The 22,936-nt window shown below is 57.6% G+C and overlaps 1 protein-coding gene across 3 annotated transcripts in view; it reads left to right on the forward strand.

Annotated features, from left to right (window-relative positions):
* The window catches only part of EPHB2 (EPH receptor B2), a gene marked incomplete at its 5' end in the record, with an annotated part of 109,081 nt that overhangs the window by 17,932 nt on the left and 68,213 nt on the right, over nucleotides 1-22,936 (forward strand). For all 3 annotated transcript variants that reach the window (XM_084274679.1, XM_084274680.1, XM_084274681.1), the window contains one exon: nucleotides 18,844-18,908. In XM_084274679.1, coding sequence (XP_084130805.1) covers nucleotides 18,844-18,908 — 65 coding nt within the window. The remainder of the gene's footprint in view (nucleotides 1-18,843; nucleotides 18,909-22,936) is intronic.

Consider the following 22,936-nt stretch of genomic DNA (forward strand, 5'->3'; position numbering starts at 1 on the left):
CTATGACACGTGATCCCGTGGCGGCACTGAGATGCTCCGTGTTAGTGGTTCAAGGCCAGGCCAGGTTTCTGCTCCTCCCAGGCATCCCCTGGCGGGCTGATTCCTGGGGTCTGTTGAAAGCTGTCACTGTGGAATGCGGCTGGTTGGCTCAGTTCTCCTCCTCTGATCCCAGTCTCTGAAGCATTACAAGCTCGGATATGTCTGGGTCAGAAGTTGTCCCCTGCCTGGTGCTCTCCACTGGCTCATGGATCTGCACCCCCTTTTCCTCAGGCTCCCGTTGGAAGGGATAAAGAGCTTTCTGATGTCTCCTCCTGCCTTCCTGGGTGCTTCTGGCCTCACCTGCCCCCCTTTGGCAGTGGAACAGGAGTTCCCTGCTCACTCTCCTCCTGTTTGTGCTGTGTTGCCTTTGTGTGTGCAGTCACTGCCAGCACTTTGCTACCCAGTGACTGGCTTGGTTTGAAGCTGTTGTCCTCCTGGCTTGTCAAATCACAGCCTTTCAATGAGAACTAGTGGCTTAAGCTTGTCCTTGAGTTGTAGGCTCACAGAGCACCTTGAGTTGGAACGGACCTCCAGAGATCATCTAGTCCAAACCACCCCTGATGTTCATTTATACTTCTTTTTCCTTCCTCCTGCTTGGCTCTGCCTGTGAATATCCTGAAGTTTGGGGTAAATCTGGGGTTTAAAGCCAGGAGTAAAGCAGTTCAGGTTTGGACCATCCTCCCTTTGGCCAGTACAGGCCACAATCACCAGTGCTGGGACAGTAACATGCTTCCAGCCTGGTGATCCAGCCCTCTGTGTGTGTCCAGGATTGGAAGCCTTGGGGTTGTTAATGCCCTTTGTGCATTAGAATTATGTAACGAGCCTGTCCTCACCACTCACAGGGAGTGGGTGATGCAGCGTGATGCTGACAGGTATTGACAGAAGTCTGGTGGTGAGAGCTGGGTGTTGGCTCTGTGTCCATCACGTGTTGCCTGTTGAACTGTTTCATACCCCAGGAACCGTGTTGGTGCAGTTGTGGCTCAGCTGAACTGTGAGTTGATGCTGTAGGCTGGTCCTAGCCCCAGGATTAGGGGTTGACCTGCCAGTGGTAGCATGGTTGGACCTCCTCCTCCTTTGTAGCCAAGCCAGGAGCTGGAGGAGACATGGTTTGGGGAGGTGACAGCAGAGGCTACTGTGGCAGCTCAGTTTGAGCATATGCAGTCACCTGTCCCTGGCTCTCACCATCCTCCTCCTCAGGAGTCCTGGCCAGACTTCTTGCAGGAATGGAGAGGGGAGGCCAAGACTGCCTCAGCCTCAGGTTGGACACAGTGACAGGTGAGTTGAATGGGATGCTGTAGGACTGAAGACCACTGGCAGCTGGATGTGCATGCCAGGAGCCTTTTTGAGTAGGTGGTGTGCCCTGCTTTGCTGGTGGAGAAGGACCTGCTGCCCAGTCAAAGCCAGCTTTCAACTGGGAAGGTGGCTCCTGCTTGACATGTGCTGGTATCTCTGTGGGTGGGAGTCCAGCTGACTTGAAGTGTTGCTGCCAGTGAAGCAGGGAGAGGCCTTTTTGCACCTGCTGAAGAGTGGATGAGGCTCTACAAGCGTGGGGTGGGTGCTAGAGGGCAGAGACTGGTATTAGACCCTGCCTCACTGTGCCTTACCATCTTGTGCAGCTGGGATGGGGCTTGCTCCAAAGGACAATAAAGAGGCAGCAATGCCATTTCTGCCCCCTCCCTCTCCCCACCCTCCCCAGTAACTCCTGATACTGAACAGATGGACCTCTTGGAGCAGGCTGAAGGGGTTGTGTTGTCAGTGGGATCAGGTGGCTCCCAGTTCCTTGGATGGTTCATGTGGAGACAGGTCTGGATGATGCATGAGGGTCTTTCCCAGCCTGTTTCCAGCCAGCCCTCCCATGGGCACAATTCAGAGCAGCGTGCTGTAGCTTCACTGCCAAAAGAAGGAGGCACTGGGGTGTCAGACAGTGGTCTGGTTGATGCAGTGGCTTGCATTGTTGTACAAGAGGCATTGTGCTGGGGAAGTGAGTTGGGGTCCTGCTGTGTCTGCTCCCCTTCTAGGAGAATAAGACTTTTCATTTCCATCAGTGAAACAAGGCACCTCCAACTTTGATCAGAGTAGATCTCCAGCTCAGGTGTCCCTGTCCCTGAGGTCCCCCTGCCCCAGCAGTGATCAGGATGACTGAGGATTTCCCCCCATCAATTCCTGGAGACCCCCACCTCTCAGCTGGCCTGCCTCAGGTCTGTACAGCCCCCCCAAGGGAGCAACGTCCCAAATAATCTCTTAACCTCCAACTTGAGCCTCCTATGTCACAGTTTGTGTTTCAACAAGTCTCAGCCAAGGTGCCCATCCCAGAGTCATTTGCTCTCCTTGTTTTGTGGGATGAAATGCTTTCTTCTAGGCTGGGCATGGGTGGAAGGTGTGTTTTCCCTTTAGTCCTTCCAGCTGCTTTTTTTTTAGGAAGTCCCACCTTTCTGGGAATGGCCAGGTTCAGGGTTCAACCCTGTCTGTGTTTTGTGTTCTCTACTAACTCTGCCCCAAGTATTGGTGGTGCTTGGACAGCATTGCCCTGATGGTGAGGATCCCATTTGGATCCCCACTGCCCCAGAGATCCTATCCTGGGGGTCTGGGGAATGAAGCACTGAGGGGGATGTGGGCCAGTACCTAATCCATGAGTTGACTGATCTTTGGCATGATTTGTAGCATATCTGCTGTGCAGGGAGTAGGAATGTCCCCCCCAGCCATCCAGAATGCCTGGCAGGAGTCATGCTGAACCAACCACTTCAGTTTCTCTTTCCTGGGGGTAATAATTTGCAGTCAGAACCCAACTTCAAAAAGCCCCCAAGTCAGGTGGGGGTGAGCGTTTTGTGGACAGCAGAGCTTCCTTCTCCCACACACTAATGATCCTGGGATTGTGGGATTCTGTGATTCTCCTTTCCCTGCTGATAAGCTCCTCACCAACCTTTCTGTCTCTGGGGTAAGTGCAGAGCTTCCCCCAGGCTGCTGGCTGGTGTTGCCCTGCTGTGCAGCACCCAGCTCTGTGTAGCATCCACACGTACCCTGAGCTGCCCACAGTGCCCAGGCACAAACCAGGGCTGGGGACCTGAGCAGCAGCTCTGATTCTTCCTTCTGAAAGGCTCCTCCCAGCCTGTGGGGAAGCCCTTTGGGCTGTGCTGGGCAGTGTCAGACCAGATGTTTGTGCCTCACCCGCCTGACCTCCCGATCGATGGAGCTGTGAACTGGCCTTTGTTCACCCGTCCTTGAGGCTGGACACCTGCTGCCACGGCCACCACAACCAGCCACCAGCTGCAGGGCTGGGCTGGGGGGTCCCCTCTGCTCCCAGGCTGGAGGGTGTCAGCACACAGGTTTCTCTGCTGACCCTCCCCAACGGCAAAAAGGGGTCGGGGGGTGCTCGGTGTCTGCTGTTTCTCTGCTCTGTAGGGAACAGAAACCCCCTGGTTGTTAAGGGAGGCAAAGCCAGTGCTGCCCCTGAGTGTGGAATGAGCTTTCACAAGCCTTGTGGCATCCCTGCAATGAGTGCTGGTCAGGGCTCTGCTCCTGGGGGGCATCACAGCCCTGTCCCTGTCTCCCCTCAGAGGGGATGCCCAGTTTGGGGGTGCCAGAGCTGTCTGGGTGCTCCCTCCTCTGCCTCTGCAGTGCCACATTTCACTTCTGGGGGCGTTTTCCATGGGGAAAATCTGTGGCATCTGAAGGAAAACAGGAAGGTCTGGAAGTCCTGGTTCGCCCTCACTGAGCCTCTGCAGTGCAAACCCTCTGGGTGTCAGCAGTGGTCACCTCTTGAGCTGGCTGGTCCCTGCAGGGATGCTCCCTCCTGCTTCCCACCTCTCCCACCCCTCTGGGATTCTTCCTGCAAGTCCCCCTTGGCTCCTTGTGGACTGTCCTGTGGGATCATCCCTGGCCCAGGGGACATCCTGCTGTGGGGCAGGCAGGTGTGCAGAGCTGGGCGCTGCACTGGAGTCAAACTGGGAATACTGGAACTTGCTTTGCCCGTGCTTGGAGGCTTCACTGAGTTCTTTACATCCACATCCCATGAGTCAGAACTGTGTCAGGAGTTATTCTCCCTGAGAGGAACAATCAGAGGCCCAACCCATGGGTTTTTGTCCATCCCCAAACCTCTGGTAGTGTCAGCAGATGATGGGGCTGGCAACCCCGTGCACCCCATGGGTGCCTCTGCTCTCTGGGCAGGGTAAATTGGGCATCAATCCCACAAATTGAGGAGGTATTTTTCACTCCAAGGCGATGTTTTCTGCTGCCTGGGCTACTGGGGTGCAGAGTAGCATGAGGAGAGGGGTGTTGTGATGCCAGAGGGCTGACTGTGGCTTTGAGAGGTGGGGGAAGAGCAGAACCCTCTTCTTCAAGCGCTCCTGGGGGTCTGGGTGCATCTTTGGGTGCTCAAGCATGAGTCCCTCCCCGAGCAGGAGATGGGACTTGAGCTCTCCAGAGCTCCCTTTTCCCATCTCACTTGTGGGTTTCAAGGATCATCTGGAGTGCAGCCAAAAAAAAAAAAGGGGAGGATGAACTTGCTGCTCCCTCACTTGTTTTCTTCTTCCAGGCATTGATTTATAAAGGCTGCTTCATGCTGAGTAGGGAATTTGGGGGATGGTGCATTCCCTGCACAAGCCTTTTTCGCCTGATTTCCCATGTCAGGGCTGCAGAGGCTGTCAGGTAATGCCTCAGGCACCCTGGGCTGTGAATTTGGGAAGCGTGCTGCTGTTACAAGGCTCAGGCAGCAGACCCTGAGCCCTGCAGAGCTGGAGGGGTTTGCTCATCCTTTGGTGCTCGGAGGACAAGGGGCTGCTCTCTGCTTGGCAGGGTGGTTTCTCACCTGAGGAGGGAGCAGGGAGGCAGCTGGTGCATCCTTCTCCCATGGTGCTCACCCTGAGGTGTGAAGTGCTGGGGAGGGGTATCATAGAATCAGAGTCACAGGGGTTGGAAGGGACCTGGAGAGCACCTGGGGTCCAACCCCCTGCCAAAGCAGCTCCCCAGCTCATATTGCACAGGGCGGCGTCCAGACGGGGCTGGAATCTCTCCTGAGATGGAGACTCCACACCCCCTGGGCAGCCTGTCCCAGGGCTCCCTCACCCTCACTGGGGAAAAGTTCTTCCCCAGGTTGCTGTGGAACTTCCTGTGCTCTAACTTGCAGCCATTGCCCCTTGTCCTGTCCCCACAGACACTGAAAAGGGGCTGCCCATTTCCCCCTGCATCCCATCCTTCAGATATTGATAAACATTAATCAGGTCCCCCCTCAGTCTTCTTCTCTCCAGGCTGAACAGCCCCAGCTCACTCAGCCTTTCCTCACAGGGGAGATGCTCCAGGTGACACAGCGCTTCTCCCCTCCAGGCTCTGCAGGCGTTTGCTGCCTGGGGCATGGCTCTGGGTTTGCAGGGGCAGTGCCAGCCACCATGGTGTCACTTTGATGTCACATTCTGTACTGGTCTGGGGTGCTGATCATGGCCAAGCCAGGGTTCTGCATTGGAGGAGGCAGGTTCTCCATCCTCACTGACTGTCTCATCCTCTCCCTGAGGCTCCCTGCCTCAGTTTCTCCCCCAGCCAGTAGAGAAGAGCAGTAAGCAATACCTCCTCCTTGCATGGCATATGAACAGGAGGGGAATCACCTTGTTAAAGGGCAGAGACTGGCAGGACAAGGGGGATGGAGTGAAGCTGGGGGAGGGAAGGTTTAAATTAGATATTAGGGGGAAGTTCTTTGCAGAGAGAGTGGTGAGGGGCTGGAACAGGTTGCCCAGAGAGGGGGTGGATGCCCCATCCCTGGGGGTGTTCGAGGTTGGTACCCACCAGCCTGGTGGGATGCTGTGGAATTACTCCCCACCCTTAGACTGCCCTGTCCCTGCTTGGTGCGTGGCAAAAGCTGTTGGCAGGGGAGACCAGAGCTGCTGGTGCTGAGGCTGCTCAGACCCACGTGTCTGTGGGGTCTCTGCTGGTGACACCAGAGCACCGTGGTGGGGGGGATGCTGCTGCTGGCAGGAAGCAGCTCTGCAGTTGGTGGCCCTGCCCCTGCTCCTGGATGGGCAGCAGATTGCTGCCAGTGAGAGGTCTCAGGCACAGCCACGGCTCTCAGCATCCCCTGGTCACTGCTGGGTCACTGCTCATCTCCAGCCTGGTGCCACCGTGTCTGCTCTGCCCTCCTTGTTTCTGGGTGGGGTGGGGTGTCTGCCTTTGCTGCCTGGCTTCACCCTGGAGCATCCCTGCAGATTCACCTTTCCACAGCTCTCTGTTTGCTTTTGGTGCCTTGAAGAACCCCTCTTTCCCCCCTCCTCAGGCTGCCTGGCAGTGGGTTTGGTCCTTGGTTCATCCTTTTGCAACTGTCTGCATCTCTCAACTGCTGATTCCCAGCTGCCAGCTTCCCCCAGGTTGAATTTCTACGACATGTTTATTTTTACTGACTTTTTTGGGGGTCTTTTATTCAAAGCCAGGAGAATTTTGAGCTGAAGATGCCTTCTTTTATGCTCACAGATTTAGGAGATTTTGGCAGAGCTTCCCTAGGCGACCTGTGATTCCTCTTCATTGGGTTTCTTTACATTTCCCCCTAATCAGTTTGTTGCTGATAATTCCTTCCAGCCTTTGGAAATTGCCCCTTTGCCATCTCTGGCTGTGTTTCTTTTTTTTTTGGTGGGTGTAAAAACCTCTCCCCACATCCCTGGACACAGGTTTTGGTTGTCTCTACCCATGTGACTGCTCATCCTGGGATCACTCGTGCCCCTGTCCTCTTCAGCTCTCCAGCAGAGTTTGCTCTGCCACCCTATTCCAAGGGGAAACTGGACCCCATCCCAGGAAGGACCTGGACCTGGTGTGCTCTCTGCCAGCCCTGTGAGCAGCAGGGCTGGTTCCTGTGCTGCTGCCACCTTCTCCAGGCTGGTCTGCAGACCAGGAGATACATCCTGGTGCAGATGTTCCCCATGTCCATGTGGTCCCTGGTCCCCTGGCTGCTCTGTGCAGCCCTTGAGGTGATGGAACCTCTGCTGAGGCATGATGCAACTCCAACTCAAGGTTTCAACCCTGGTGGGGGGGAGGTTGACTCTCTTTGTGGTCCCACAGCCCATCTCCTGCCTGCTTCAAGGATGCTCTTTCCCAGTGGAGGGCAGCTGGCCAGCTTCTGCTTGATGGGCTGTGTGTGGTGGGTGGATGGAGGTGGGATGACCCAGGCAGGAGCCTTCTGGCTTTCACCAGAGGAGCATCCTCTTGGCTCAGCCTGCTTCCTGGAGAGGTGGTGTTAGTGTGCAGTAGATTACCTGGGCATGGGAGAGGAAGCTCTCTCTCCTGTGAGGAGTTGAAGGTGGGATTTTCCCAAGGAAGCATTTGGGACTTGCTAAAAATACCCACCCCCAGCAGCTGCTGGCTCTGCTGTGGCTTTATCTGCAGTGAAGGGGCCCAGAAGGGACCTGGAGGGGACACAGGGTTTGCATTCCTGCTATGGCCCTGAGCAGACACCCAGAGATCCCAAAGGGAAGTGGAGGGGAGGTGCCCAGCTCCTGGCAGCTGGGAGGCAGGAGCCAAGCCCCTTGTAGGGATTTGGTGATTCCCCCTGTTTCTCCTGGGAAGAGGCTTCCCATGGCCAGGAGCCTGATGCAGACACCCCCTGGCCATGGCCACCCCAGGGTATGGGGCATCCCCCCCTGGAGCTTGGCAGAAAGGAGGCTGCAGCTGGGTTTGTGGATCCTCCTGAGCTGTTCCCGCTTGGATGTGACAGCCAGGAGTGAATTCACAGCCTGTCAGTACAAACAGTGACAAGCAGAAACACTTGGCTGTCAGGTGGGTGCTGGGAGCCAGACGTGCAGGAGGAGGAGGAGGAGGAGGGCATCCCCACCCTCTGTGTGCTTGGCAGGGCTGGGGGGTGTGAAAGGGGCTCTGGGCTCTGTGCAGCAGCACTGGCAGAGCTGGAGGAGGAGGGGGGGGGCTTTGGACACTGTCCCACACAATATCCTGGTCTCCAAATCAAGAGACAGGGGAGGAGAAGGAACTGGCTGGCTGGTCACACTCAGAGTTGTGGTCAAGCTGGAGAGGTGGGACTGTGTGAACCACATGAAGCTCAACAAGGCTCATGGGTCAGGGCGATCCCCAGCTGGGGGATAAGGGCTGGAGAGCTGTCCTGAGGAGGAGGACTTGGGGGGGTTGGTGTAAAGCTCAACCTGCCCCAGCAACGTGTGCTGGCAGCCCAGAAAGCCACCCCTGTCCTGGGCTGCATCCCCAGCAGCGGGACCAGCAGGGAGAGGGAGGGGATTCTGTCCCTCTCCCCCCTGCACCGCTGCCTCCAGCTCAGGGGGACCCAGGAGAAGGACATGGAGCTGTTGGAGCTGGTTCAGAGGAGACCATCCAAGGGCTGGAGCCCCTGTGCTCTGGAGCCAGGCTGGGAGAGCTGGGGTGGTTCAGCCTGGAGAAGAGAAGGCTGTGGGGAGACCTTATTGCAGCCTTCCAGTCCCTTGAGGGGCTCCAGGAGAGCTGGAGAGGGGCTGGGTATCAGGAAGGGCAGAGCCAGGACAAGGACCAGTGGCTGTGAACTGCCAGAGGGCAGATCCAGATTAGACATTAGGCAGAAATCCTTCCTGGGGAGGGGGGAGGCCCTGGCACAGGGTGCCCAGAGGAGCTGGGGCTGCCCCTGGATCCCTGGCAGGGCTCAGGGCAGACTTGGATGGGGCTTTGGGCACCCTGGGCTGGGGGTGGTGGCCCTGCCTGGGGCAGGAGTGGCCCTGGGGGACTCTGATATCACTGCCCACCAAGACCAGCCTGGAGCTCTGTGATTTATGACCATCTGCAGGCAGTAGCATTGGGGTGCCTGGGGCTGCTCAGTGCTGGCTCTTTGCTGGGGGTGCTGGGGTCGGTGCAGTCCCTGCCCATGCAGCAGTGCCTGCCTTTCCCTGCCTGTCCCTGTGCTGCTGACGCCTCCCTGAGCCCTGACCTGAACCTAAGGCAGGTGCCAGGCTGGAGTCAGGGATGCTGAGAGCAGGGATGGGCAAGGGTTTGCTCTGGTGGGAGAGTGCCCAGCAGCACAGCCACCCATCCCTGGGCAGCTCCCCATGTGGCTTTGCAAAGACCCAGTCACAGAGGAGGTTAAGTGGGTCAGTGTGGTGGCTCAGTGGGGCCAGGTCTTCACAGGCCAGGCAGGGGCTGTGCAGCACTGCTGGGTGTCTCTGTGGTGGGAGGGCTGTGCTGGAGCTTTGGCTGTGTGTGTGGAGAGAGTGTCTTTCCTCCATGAGTGTTATCACCCTCTGTGTGTTCGGATGTAGAGGGGGATGTGTGTGTGTGTGTGTGTGTGTGTCACCATCTGTGTTTTCCAATAAAAGCAAATTAAAATGGAAGCCCATTAAGGATGGCTCGATTGGGGGACTGAGCAGGGCTCTGGAGCCTGCTGGGAGCAAGTTGCTTGCAGCCTGTGTGCCACCACGCAGGGTGACAGAACCTCATTTAGTGCCAGTGCTGCTGGCTCAGCACACACACAGCTCCTGCCCAGGGTGGGGAACTGGCCCCAGGGGAGGCAGAACTGGCCCGAACCCCCATGGCCAGGGCTCCTGTCACTGCTCCTGGTCCCATCAACGCTCATCACATCGGGTGGTGGGGGGGATTAAGGGGGAGGGAGGTGGATGTCATGAGGGAGCCGAGCGTGTGCTCCTCACCCAGGGGCTCTGTGCAGCCTTTGGGCTTCCTGCTGCATCCTCCATCTCCTGAGGTGGCCTCACCCCTGTGCCCAGGGATGAGCAAGAGTGAGCCTGGGGTATCAGAGGAGGCTGAGCAGTGTGGCCCTGTGCCCTGTCCCTGTCTGACGCAGGGCGCAGTGGTGGCAGCAGGTGATGACACAAGACAGGTCTTCCCGGGGTGGCACAGCCCGGAGCTGTGTGTGGCTGCTCACCAGTGATGGTGACTCCATGTCTGGGCTCCAGTGGTGGCAGCTGTGTGTCCCTGCCATGGGGACAGCCCCACACACTGCCTGTGCCACACTGACAGCTGCACAGGGACAGTGCTCAGGGAAGGCTGCCGGCCACGCTGGGTCTGGAGCATCTGCCAAAGGTGCTGGTGGCTGGGGGTCTCCAAAGTCCCAGAGCGTGCCTGTGGCCTCAGAGAGGGACCTGGAGGCTGTCAGGGGGGATGTGGTTCCACATCATCCTCCTGGGAGGTGGCTCGTTGGGGAATCCAGTCTTTGGTGAGGTGGATGAGGCGGGATGGAGGCGAGGATGACACCTGCTTAACCCTGGGATTCTGCCCCTCGAGGTGTCTGGCAGATGCTGGGGTGGGTCCCACTGCGTGAGCCGAGTCATTAGCACTGACAGTAGCAATGGCTGTTAAACGTCTGCATCTGTGTCTTCTCTGTGTGGCTACTGCATTCCCAGCAGCAGCAGGAGGGCCCCTGCTCACTGGCATTTAGCATCTGCATTGTCTCTTCCCAGCAGCCTGCCCTCGTCTGAACTCGGACCACCTACGAGTCCTGGCTCCTTTGGGGACAGATGCTGCCAGCAAGGACCATGGTCCCTGGTGCTGCTCAGCAGCTTGCTGGGGTTTCTGGTGGGGTTATCAGGCTTCTGCTGGGGCAGATGGTGTTGGGAAACCGGGGCCATAGAGGATCTGCAGTGATGAGCAGGGGTAGCACACAGAGCAAGGTGTGCTCCTCCCTCACATCCGCATCCGCAGGATGACAGAGCACAAACTGAACACCCAGCCCTGCTCTGCTGGGAGCCAGAGCTGGGCTGGACCCCTCCTGGACAGCCACACATGAGGGACAATCCCCAACATGGGGCTGCCTGGCAGTGGTGGTGCCTGGGTGGGCACGTGGGCAGCCAGGACACAGGCTGTGGTGATGGGTGGGACCCCTGAGGCTGTTGAGCTGAGTCTTCCTCATGCTTTTGAGCTTTGCAGCCGGGGAGCAGCCAGCACCAGCACCACAGCAGCTTCCCAGGAGGGACAAGGGGGGTGTGAAGCTGCTCCTGGCATTGTGCTGGCATCGGGTCGTGGCTGTGCCTGGCCATGGCTGGCCCATCACACGCCGTGTGCCCCACGGCCAGCAGCAGCTCTGCCCCCAGCCTGGCTGTGTCCAGACATCCCAGTGCAGGGGGGGCTGGGAGCTGGGAGCTCAGGGCCCCTTTGGGCATGGCAGCACCAGCCCCCCAGGGCTGGGCCCTGAGGGTGGTGTGGTGAAGCGTGTGGTCAGGCAGGGCACAGAGACCCAGTGGGAGTGGGAAGAGCCTGGCAGCCCCCCACAGCAAGGGGCAGGAAGATGAGGGTGTTTTCCAGTGGGGCTGTGGAACTGGTGTGCTGGGGACAGGGTGTCTTGGGGATGTTGCCCTGTTTGGCATCAGACCTGTCTCCCCAGTGTCACCAGCAGCTGAGCATCACCCAGTAGATGGATAAAGGAGTCCCAGCTGGCACTGCTGAGCCACACCAGCTTCCAGCACTGTCCCCTGCTCCCTGCTGGCCCTGGGGCTGGATCCAGTTTCATGGGGCTTGCCGACAGCCTTGGGTGATGTCCTGGTGGACTGAGGGGCCAAGAAGGCTCCCTGGCTCCCCAAATGTGGTGACATCTTTCTCTGGCCAGTGCTGTGTGTGGAATCTCAGGGGTCACAGAACAGTCAGGGTTCGTAGGGACCTCTGGAGCTCATCCAGTCCCACCCCTGCCAGAGCAGGATCCCCGTGAGCAGCTGCACAGGACAGCACCCAGGATCACAGAGTCACATAATCACAGGGGTTGGAAGGGGCACCCCAGAGCCCATCAGGTCCAACCCCCTGCCAAAGCAGGGTCCCTGGGACAGGTCACACAGGTCGGCGTCCAGATGGGGCTGGAATCTCTCCAGAGATGGAGACTCCACACCCCCTGGGCAGCCTGTCCCAGGGCTCTGGCACCCTCACTGGGGAAAAGTTCCTCCTCAGGGTCAGGTGGAACTTCCTGTATTCACATTTAAGCCCATCACCTTTTGTCCTGTCCCTGGACACCACTGAACACAGACTGATTCCACCCCTGAGGTGTGTGTCAGCACTGATAAGATCCCCCTCAGTCTTCTCTTGGCTAACATTGGCTAACAACTTCCTCAGCCTGTCTTCATAAGAGAGATGTTCTAGTCCCCATATCATCTCCATAGCTCTTTTTGGTCCCCCTCCAGTAGCTCCCTGTCCTTCCTGCCCTGGGGAGCCCAGCACCACACACACTGTTCCCAATGAGGCCTCCCCAGGGCAGAGCAGATAGAGGGGGAGGAAAACCTTCCACCTTCCTTGGGTCAGGGCTCCTCCATCCATGCCTTGCTAGCTCCTGGCACTGTCATCCCTGGGGTGGGAGGGCCTGGCTGGCAGGTCAGAGGCGCTCCAGATGATGGAGATGCTGAACAGCACCCTTAGTCTTAGTTCCCTGAGCCTGGCTGGACCTAGTTGTTCAGAGAAGGGCATTGAGTGACCAGGTACCTGTTTGCTGGGTCCATAGCACCACGACTACAGCTGTGACCCAGTACCGCTGCCCTTGGGGTGGCCTTTGGGGCTCTGGGCACGGGGCAGGATGCTGGCAGTCCCCATCCCAGCTCAGCCAACCCTCCTCTTCTCCTCTCGCTCCCTATCAATCACTCTCCCTCTTGGAGTTTAAGTGGATCCCTGAGTGGAGTATCCCACACCCCCCATCCTGCCGGCTCACAAAGCCGCGTGCTGTTCCCGCGCCGGGCGGCTGGGCTGGGGCAGGATTGGGTTTCAGGCTGTTCCGCTGGCCCCTGGCCAGGCAAAGCAAAGCCCGGGGCTGCAGGGAAGGGCCACTGGGTTTCCTCAGCCTCTCTCAGCTCTTCCTGGCAAAAATATTGTAATAAGGCTCCAGTGAAGCAGAGGAGGCAGAGAGGGGCCTTCCAACTGCTGGGAGGATAAATAGAGCTGCAGCCAGAGCTCCTCGGGGCGGGGGACAGACGGGTTTCTCATCAGCTACCCCCTCCCCTGTGTGGGGATGCAGTTTGAGGAGCCCCCGTGGCTGTGTGGAGGAGTTTGTCCCGAGCTGTGGCTTCCCCTCTGTGCATCCCTGCCTTGGCTCCACCTGGAGCCCCTCTGCAGCATCCTTCCAGCCTGCACTGAGCTGGTGAGGAGCATTTGGTGGGCACCCAGGGTATGTCTGGGAGATGGTGATGAGGCACATCCTCCCCCCACCATCCTGGGTCATCCATGGGATTACTTAGCCTGTCAGAGAGCTCTGGGCACCCTCTGGTCCATGTCACCCCTCCAGCCCTGGCCACAGCTCATGTGCTCCTGGGTGATCCTGGAAGCCCAGTCTGTGTGTTAATATTACTGCTCTGGGATGAAAGTGCTGGCACATTCCCTACCCTGAGGAAGGGGCTGGTGTGAGAAGTAAAAAGGGGAAGGGAAAAAGCTGTGGGTGGAAAAATGAGGGTGGAGGCTCCAGCTATCTGTGGGGCTATTTATTTGTCCAGCTGTTTCTTTATCTGGAGGAGTTTGGAGCCTGTGAATGTGAAGGATTTGCCAGGACTTCTAAGAAACCAGGAGCCAGATGCTCTGTGCAGGTCTGGACTGGCACAGCTCCATGGAAGTTGTTTTTCTGGACACAGGGAAATGTCTGCAATGTGTGGGGCTCTCCTGCTAATCATAGAATCCCAGCCTGGTCTGGGTTGGAAGGGACCCCAAGGATCACAGAGCTCCAACCCCCTGCCACAGGCAGGGACACCAACCCCCAGGCCTGGAGCTACACAAGGTTGCCCAGGGCCCCAGCCAACCTGGCCTTGAACACCCCCAGGGATGGGGCACCCACCCCCTCTCTGGGCAGCCTGTTCCAGCCCCTCACCACTCTCTCCGCAAAGAACTTCCCCCTAATATCCAATTTAAACCTTCCCTCCTTCAGCTTCACTCCATCCCCCTTGTCCTGCCAGTCTCTGCCCTTTAACAAGCTGATTCCCCTCCTGTTCCTCTGCTCCCTTCAGGGACTGGAAGGCTGCAATGAGGTCCCCCCACAGCCTTCTCTTCTCCAGGCTGAACCAGCCCAGCTCCCTCAGCCTCTCTCCACAGGGGAGCTGCTCCAGCCCTCTGGTCATCTCCGTGGCTCCTCTGACCCCTCTCCACCAGTCCCACATCTTTCTTGTCCTGGGGCCCCAGCTCTGGACACAGGACTCCAGCTGGGGCCTCCCCAGGGCAGAGCAGAGAGGGACAATCCCCTCCCTGTCCCTGCTGCCACCCCTCTGCTGATGGGCCACCTCTCTTCCCTTTCCCATCCCACATCTGTGAACTGTCACTTGGTCCTGTCATTCTCCATCCCCAGTCCTGCCCACCCCATCACTGCCAATACCTGGCATGATCCCAGTCTTGCCTTCCCCTCTGCTCTGCCCTGGTCAGGCCCCACCTGGAGTGTTGTGTCCAGTTCTGGGCTCCCTGGGATAAAAAAGACAGGGATCTCCTGGAGAGAGTCCAGAGGGGCTACGGGGATGACGAAGGGCCTGGAGCATCTCCCCTGTGAGGAAAGGCTGAGTGAGCTGGGGCTGTTCAGCCTGGAGAGAAGAAGACTAAGGGGGGACCTGATTAATGTTTATCAATATCTGAAGGATGGGATGCAGGGGGAATGGGCAGCCCCTTTTCAGTGTCTGTGGGGACAGGACAAGGGGCAATGGCTGCAAGTTGGAGCACAGGAAGTTCCACAGCAACATGGGGAAGAACTTTTCCCCAGTGAGGGTGAGGGAGCCCTGGGACAGGCTGCCCAGGGGGTGTGGAGTCTCCATCTCTGGAGAGATTCCAGCCCCGTCTGGACGCCGCCCTGTGCAATATGAGCTGGGGAGCTGCTTTGGCAGGGGGTTGGACCCCAGGAGCTCTCCAGGTCCCTTCCAACCCCTGGGATCCTGGGATTCTGGGATTCTATGATTCCCTGGCCAGATGGTGAAAGCTGATGCAGCTGAGATCCCCACACTCATCTCACTTGTGGCTGACAAGCAGGAGGGCCGTGCAGAAGCATAGGAGCCCCCCACCCCAGCTTATTGGCACAGCAGATTGTCAGCTTGACTGTCTCTTAGCATAGCTGTTGAGCTCCTGGAGGTGGTGGTGTGGCTGGTGATGGTGTGTGCAGCTTGAGAGGCCCCGGGGCTGCCCTCGCTGCGAGCGGCAGTGCCGGCGATGAGCCCCAGAGCTGGCAGAACGCTGCTTATTGAAAGCATCTTCAAAGTGAGAAGGACAGGCACTTATCTCCTGACTGTCCCCTGGGGAGCAGTGTGGTTGCTGGTGGGAAGCTGGCCAGAGTTGTGTCTGCTGGTTTCCAGCAGCTGCGGGTGTGTTTCTGGGCCGTGGGTGGCGTGTGAGGCTGCAGATAAACAACGCGGGAGGGGAGAACACAAACAACAAGATTGGGAAGATGCTGCTCTGGAGAGCCTGGCTCAGTGTGCTGCAGCTATCAGCAGCCACCAGAGATGGGCCAGGGGCCAGGTACCCACCCCCTTACTCCCACATGGCATCATCATCATCGGGCTGCTCTGCCCTGGATGCCAGGGATGTCGTGATGGGGCTGCGGAGGCACCAGCCCCTTCAGCCTGTTACTGGCTGCTGCCAAACTGGCAAGGTGGCACCCTGAAAGCATTAAGCTGTGACTGTGAGTTTGCTGCTTAAGAGCAGCTCTTTCTCCTCTCCGTGGCTGGTGGGGCACTAGCAATTGGGTTTGGGGGTGCCCCTTCAGGTTTTGTCAGCCCCAAGTCCTGGAATAGGTTCTTGGGGGTGCCTGGAGCAGGGTATGAGCACGGGGCAGCATGCAGGTAGGATCAGGAGACCTGCTGGGTGAGATATGGCCATGGCAGCCCACCACAGGCTGCTGTGGGTGCAGAAGCTGCAAGGGACTGACTGAGGGCAGCCCATCCCAGTGGAGGGTGGTGGGTTCTTGTTCCTTGGGGCTTATTTGGGCTCACGTGGGGCTCTGCACCTGTAGCAGAGCTCTGTACAAGGGACATCTTGGTGCTTGGAGTCGCCCATCCGCTCAAGAGATGTCCATGAGTATCTGCTCAGTTATCAGAGCCTGGAGGTGCCGTGGTGACCTGCTCAGTGTGTGCTCCTCCTGCACATTCTTCTCCAGCTCTTGGCTCTCCAGCATAGGTGCAAACAGTGCAAAATCTGCAGCTCTTCAGGGGCAATTACTTCCCCTCATAAAATTGACTCCTTTTCCACGTGTTTTGCTGGGTTCAGCTCCCAGGCAAAGCTGCAGCTGCAGTTTCCCTCATGGGCTAGGGAGAGAGTCCAGAGGGGCTACTGGGATGATGAAGGGCCTGGAGCATCTCCCCTCTGAGGATAGGCTGAGTGAGCTGGGGCTGTTCAGCCTGGAGAAGAGAAGACTAAGGGGGGACCTGATTAATGTTTATCAATATCTGAAGGATGGGATGCAGGGGGAAATGGGCAGCCCCTTTTCAGTGTCTGTGGGGACAGGACAAGGGGCAGTGGCTGCAAGTTGGAGCACAGGGAGTTCCACAGCAACATGGGGAAGAACTTTTCCCCTGTGAGGGTGAGGGAGCCCTGGGACAGGCTGCCCAGGGGGTGTGGAGTCTCCATCTCTGGAGAGATTCCAGCCCCGTCTGGACGCCGCCCTGTGCAATCTGAGCTGGGGAGCTGCTTTGGCAGGGGGTTGGACCCCAGGAGCTCTCCAGGTCCCTTCCAACCCCTACAGCTCTGTGACTATTTGTATTTGGGGCACAGTTTATACTGGTTTGGGGTATATCTTTTCCAGCAGAGCTGCTGCTATGGATAGGCTCGTTATGGGTGGGTAGGGTAGAGTCCCACGTTTGAGGGTTGGTTCCTCTCAAGGTAAAGCAGCAGCTCAGCTGGGTGAGAAACGTTATTTTCCTTCCAGATCAAAGCACCTCTGGGGTTCTCATGGCAAATCCAGATCCTCTGGTGGGATAACCAGCACTGGGACTCTGTAAACAAACACTTGGTTGAAAAAGAGATTTCATAAATCTGCATGACACCGATTCTGGGCTAGCCCTGTTCCAGAACTCCTCCTAAAGGGAACGTTTGAAAAAGAACTATTTTAGCTTTTTCCTCTTGGAATAAACCCAGATTTGGAAAGCCTGGTTTCCTGTGGACTGGAAACCGCTGGCTCTGACCAGGAGTAACAAACAACCCGCAGCCTGAAAACCCTGAAGGTGATTTACTGCCAGAAGTAGGTGTGAGGAGTTTATCTGGGCTGAGGCACTGCTTGGCTCACTGGAGGGGAAAAGGGGTGTTGTTGTGCACCCTTGGGCAGGCTGAACAGCTGCCATGTCTCCAGCCAGGCTCGTGTCTTGGGTCTGCCCAAGCCTGAGTGTTTCTTCCTTTGTTTAACCTAGTGAGAGTGGAGAAGTTGGTGGTGGTTTGGGGGAACTTTGTGGCAGGATGCTTGGGTTTTTTGGTGGTGAGGAGGAGCTACAGGAGATGGTTACAGCCAGTAACTCTCCGTCCCTCCTGTAGCTGTGGGCACTGGCACCATTTGTTGGATTATGGGATGGTGACTGGAGATCTCAGCTCTCTGCTCCTGGTTGAGCTGCCAGGGGGGTGAGTTGTACATGGTGTGTGTAAGATGCTTTTCCTTGAGAGCTGCAGAGCCCTAAGGCCAGACACTCTCCCTGACTGTCCTGCAGTGACTGGGAGGGCAGGAAAGTGGAGCTGTAAGCCAAATTTTGTGTGTGTGTGTGTGATGGATGCTCTCCAGCATCCCTGCAAGTGCATCCCAAGTGCACAGGCTGAAATCAATCCACATTCTCTGACAGAGCAGAGCAATACAATTCCTTCTGTGGGCATCAGCTGGGCCTCAGCCACAGCATCCCTGGCCATATGCTGACATGTACTGTGCTCTGTCCCTCCAGCATCGTGCTTTTCCTGTGCCCAGCCTCAGCATGCTGAAACCTTTGGGCAAGATTTCCAAACTCAGGGATATGGTCCTGTCTGCTAAACATCAGCCTTGGGCAGAGTGCAGAAGAGTCCCTTTGTTGCAGCGATCGTGGGACTGTGGGCCTGGAGGATGGACAGCTACCCAGGCTGTGGAAACCACTCATGGAAGTGTCTGTCCAGTGTGGCAGGGGGCCTGGAGCTCTGTGATCCTTGGGGTCCCTTCCAACCCAGACCAGTCTGGGATTGTATGATTTGTGATAGGGCCATCCATCCTGTTCCTGTGCTGGATGGGGAACACCCACACACATTATCCTAAGCATTGGGGTTCCATAACCTGAGCAGTCACTGTAGTTAAGCCAACCTATAGCTATTTGGGCTGAAAAAACCCTTCCATGCTGGAAGAGGGGTGAGCTGTGGAAAGGACCAGGAAGCTTTGCTGCCCGTGTGTGGTGTAGGGAGACTTGCCCTCTGTGCTGATGGGCAGTAGTGTTGCCTGACCCATTTCCACCCAAATTGCCTGGAAAACCAGCTTTAACCTTGGTTTAATTTTTTTAGTACTTTTAAGTAGTAAAAGTGCTGATCCTTCTGTGTGCTGCCACATTGCCAAGGATTCTGCCTACTGTGCAAAACACTGGGAAAAAATAGCCCACTTTTGCAAAAGAAACTGGAAGGTGATGGAAGAAGAGTCACTCAGGCTGTGGGCCTCAGAGCTGCTCTGGGGCTGCCATGCCCTGATCCTGGGCTTTGAGGAGGAAAGTCCAGCTGGAGGGGGGGGATGTGTGTAGAAGAGCATTTCCCCTTCTGCACTGCAGGAGATGGGGGAGCCAGGGAGGAGCGGGCAACAGATTGGGAAGCAAAGCTGGTGAAGAGGGAGCGATGCTGAAAGCTGACCAGAGGGCTCAGCGCAGGCTGAGCTTGATGGCTGCAGTCCTGGGCTGACTCCTGTCCACCTCTTTCCCCTTCGCCAGCCTCAGGCCATTGACTGGACGGCCACTGATTCCTTGTTTCACCTTCCTCCTGCAGAGACGCTGATGGACTCCACAACGGCAACAGCAGAGCTGGGATGGACAGTACACCCTCCCTCGGGGGTAAGTTGTCCCCTCAGTTCATGGGTGCTCAGAACCCCGTCTGGGGTCTCTGCTGCACATGAACATAGGTGGGATGGCTCATCAAGAGTCACCCACTGAAGACACTTGGCTGCATGAAAAGCTCTAGTGAGAAGAGAACATAAGAGGATGGCAGCTGAGGTTTCCAGTGGTTTCCTGGGGGGTGACACTTCCAAAAACTACCCCAGCCCTGGAATAATATAATTCTCACCCTACAGCAGCAGGCCAGTGTGAAGTTCACCATAAAGCTGGCATACAGCAACTGAAAAATCAGGAAAGCAGACAATTGAAATGCCAAGGCCACTGTCATTTCCCCCGATTGTCTTGTTATCCCATTGCCTGTCACTTGCAGCACAAAGGGGTGAAGGGGTTGACCTGAGAAGTGGCACCCACAGCAGTTGTTTGATCAAGCCCTGAATTTACTGTCCATCCCTGGCACCTCATGGAGGGACATTTGCTGGCTCAGCAGTGATTCTCTCTGTTGACCGTTGCCAGGAGTGCCCTGAGCCATGTACCAAGCCACCCAGAACAAGGTCCTTTAAAGAAGAACTTGGAGAAGACAGTGCATCTCTGCACCCTTCCACTCAGGACACAAGTTCAGGGTGGCCCCAGTCACCTCAGTGTCCCATGGGGTTTGTGTAGGGTATCGGTGTGCCTCAGAGCATCCCGCCCAGCCCTGGCCATGGCAGCTGGCAGCAGCATGGAGCCTGGTACCCAACACCCCTGGACCTACTCCCTTGGTCTTGGGTGGCCCAACCCAGCCTGGCCAAAGCTTGGAGATGCTTCCCATCCCTGCGTGCAGAGATGGTGGCTCAGGCCCCACCCTGCCCTTCATCCACCCTCTGCAGGGGCTGGATGAAGATGTTTCCGTGGGCCTCACCTGACAGCAAGGCCTCTCCCAAAACTGACTTAGAAGCAGAAAAGAAATGACCAAGCAAAGCCTCTGTGGGGGGAAGATTAAACCCAGTCGCCCCGCCGCGCTGGGGTACGGGCGCTGCCCGCACCGCGCCCCCATCACCATGATAAAGGCCTACGCCCGCCTGCGAGCCCGCCCGCCCTGCCAGCCCCGGCCCAGCCGCTGAGGGGGAATGATGGGCACACAATAGGTGGGAGCAGAGGTCAAGTCCTTTTCTCTCCTGGCCCAGCCTTGCTTGTTTGCCGTGTTTCCATATGTAAAGCACGCCCTGCTCCCCGCTCCCCAGCCCCGCCGTAATGAGGCCTAGGCCTGCTGGAAGCCGTCTCCCGGTATTATTGTGCTGCCGCCTTCTTTTGAGCTCCTGGCATGTTAATTAGAGAGCGAGGAGAAAGGGAGAGGCTTCTAATTAAACGTCGAGGCAGCTCAGGGGCTGCTGTGCAGGGGTGACTTTCTCTCTCAGCTGAGAATAGGGAGTTTAGAGCCTGTCCCCACCGCCCCCCCCCGCCCCCAAGCTCGCTTCTGCAGGGATGCAGGGGGGTGCTGGGGATCCTGAGCTTCGCCCCTGGGGTGCTCCCAGATCCCTTGTCCACAGCAGGATGGAGATGACCATCTGGAAGGTCCAGTGTGGCCCTAAGCACTGCTAGGAGTTGGCTCCTGTCGCCCTCTCCGCACGGGGGGTGTGGTGTGTGTTGTGCCCACACTGTGTGTGTCATGGGTGCTGGTGCTGCGGCACCGTCACCTCTTCTCCCAGTGTGGATTTGTGCCTGCTGGCAGGACAAGGCAGAGCATCCCATCCATGGGTGGCTTGGCTTCAGCTACATCACCTGTAAGACAAAAGCTGCTGGGTGCTCTATGCATTTATGGCCTCTGGTCATCAGTAATGAGCTGAATGCCCAACCAGTTGCTTTCTCTCTGGCTGTGGAGCTCCTGTGCTACTTGTAGGTGGCCCCATGCCTGTCCTCTGCTACCTCCTGCCCATCCCCAAGGTGTAGAGACTCTCCTTCTGGCCAGCCAGGCTGAGCTCTTCAGGATCACATCCTGAGCCCTCCCCAGGGGCTGTTCTGGTGGGGATGGGGCAGTACTGGGCATCCCTGGGTGGCTGACATGCAGCAGTGGAGTGTGGCAGGAGTGGTTATGCAAGGGACAGCCAGCTCAAAGCAGGGCCAGGGAAGGGATTGGCTTCCCATGCCTTGGCCCTGATTCCTTCAGCCCCCTCCCAAGTGGTGCCCTAGAAAAACAGGGAGATCCTGCAATTTTCCACCACGATGCCAAGTTTATTTCTGGAAAACAAAGCAAATACTCTTTCTGTGTCTTTTGAGGCTGCTCTCCTCCCCCAGCCATGGCAGCAGATTCGCAGCCATTGCCTATCAGATGTGGTTGGAGCTGTTTGGGGATCTTCCCTGACAGCCTTCTGTTGGGCTGTTAGCCTTGATGTGCGAGGAACAATCTGTCTCCCATCTTATAAGCCTCCCTCCACAGCCCTACTTCCTCCCACCAGCATCACAAGGGTGCTGGGGTGGGGAGGGGGCACTGATGAATGCTCTGCCCTCCAGAAAGGCTTGGGCTGGGAGAGATGCTCTGATGGGGTGGGTGGGATTCTGCTCCCACCAGAACCCCTTCCTGCCTGAGCTCAGGGTAGCAGCATCACCCACCCATCACCTTGCTGTGCACATCACCCACTCTGAAGTGACCTCATCCTGCAAAGGATGGAGGCAACAAGCCCTGAAGGGTCTGGGGAAAAAAAACAGCCTGGGAAAAGGGTAGAGAACTGCCCAGGGCCAGGAGGTGTCCAGCAGCCCCAGAGTCTGCAGGATCAGCCTTGGGGGAGCATGGCTGAGCTTCCCATGGGGACATATATCAGTTCTGAGCTGTGTGGCCAAGAAGGATGTTACTGTTGTGACAGGGCTCACAGGACTGCCCTTGAAGGGGCAGGCAGCAGGGCTACCCCAGCATCTAGACCAGCATCTCCCTTTCAGTGTGCACAGTGAGGTCAGCCAGGCTCCTGTAAACTTTCCCTCCTGCCTCTGGGGAGAGGCTGCTGGCTACTGGCCCATTGCACAGCCGGCCCCCCGTGCTGGTGTTTGGGCTGCAGCCTGTGAGGAGGTTTCATAGCATCCACCCTCAGCAAGTGCTGATGATACAAAGATGGGAGGGGTGGCTGACACACAGGAACCCTGTGCTGCCATCCAGAGAGACCTGGACAGGCTGGAGAGCTGGGCAGGGAGAAAGCAGATGAGGTTCAACAAAAGCAAGTGGAGAGTCTGGCACCTGGGAAGGAATAACTGCTGGAGTCAGGACAGGCTGGGGGTGACCTGCTGGAGAGGAGCTCTGAGGAGAAGGACCTGGGGGTGCTGGTAGATGACAGGGTGGCCATGAGCCAGCAGTGTGCCCTGGGGGCTGAGAGAGACAATGGGATCCTGGGGGCATCAAGAGGAGTGTGGGCAGCAGGTCACAGGGAGTGTGGAGTCTCCATCTCTGGAGAGATTCCAGCCCCGTCTGGACGCCGCCCTGTGCAATATGAGCTGGGGAGCTGCTTTGGCAGGGGGTTGGACCCCAGGAGCTCTCCAGGTCCCTTCCAACCCCTGGGATTCTGGGATTCTTCTGTGATTCATGGCTGTGTCACACGCTCTGGAGAAAGTGGGTCCTGCCTGCCGTGCCTGTGACCGGAGCAGCACCAGTGGGAGTGCATCTGCTAAAGGCACCGTGTCACTGTGCCAGGAGGCTCTGCTGTACTGGGCAGCCCACAGGCAGCAGCCCCTGCTAGAGACATCACTGCCCACAGAGGACGTGGGTGTCCCCACCGTGCCCTGCCCCCAGCAGCAATGCTCCACCATAGACCTGAGCACGGAGCGCGGTGCCGATGGCAGAGAGATGGCCCCAAGCTCTGCTGAGGGTTTGGCCAACCTTGTCTCCATGGCATGGGACCCTGCCCAGCGTGCCTCGTGGGTCTGACCCCGCGGGGCAGGACAGAGCCCCTTCCCCTCCCCGCATTGGGTCTGGGTGGCACCCCAGGGTTGTTCCAGATGGGGACACTCCCTCTGTTTTCCCCAGCAGGGTGGTGCTGGAGCTGTGCCGGGGTGAGGTGCTGGGCACC

Source organism: Gallinula chloropus (genome assembly GCF_964237585.1).
Source record: "Gallinula chloropus genome assembly, chromosome: 23".
Classification (NCBI taxonomy): Eukaryota; Metazoa; Chordata; class Aves; order Gruiformes; family Rallidae; genus Gallinula; species Gallinula chloropus.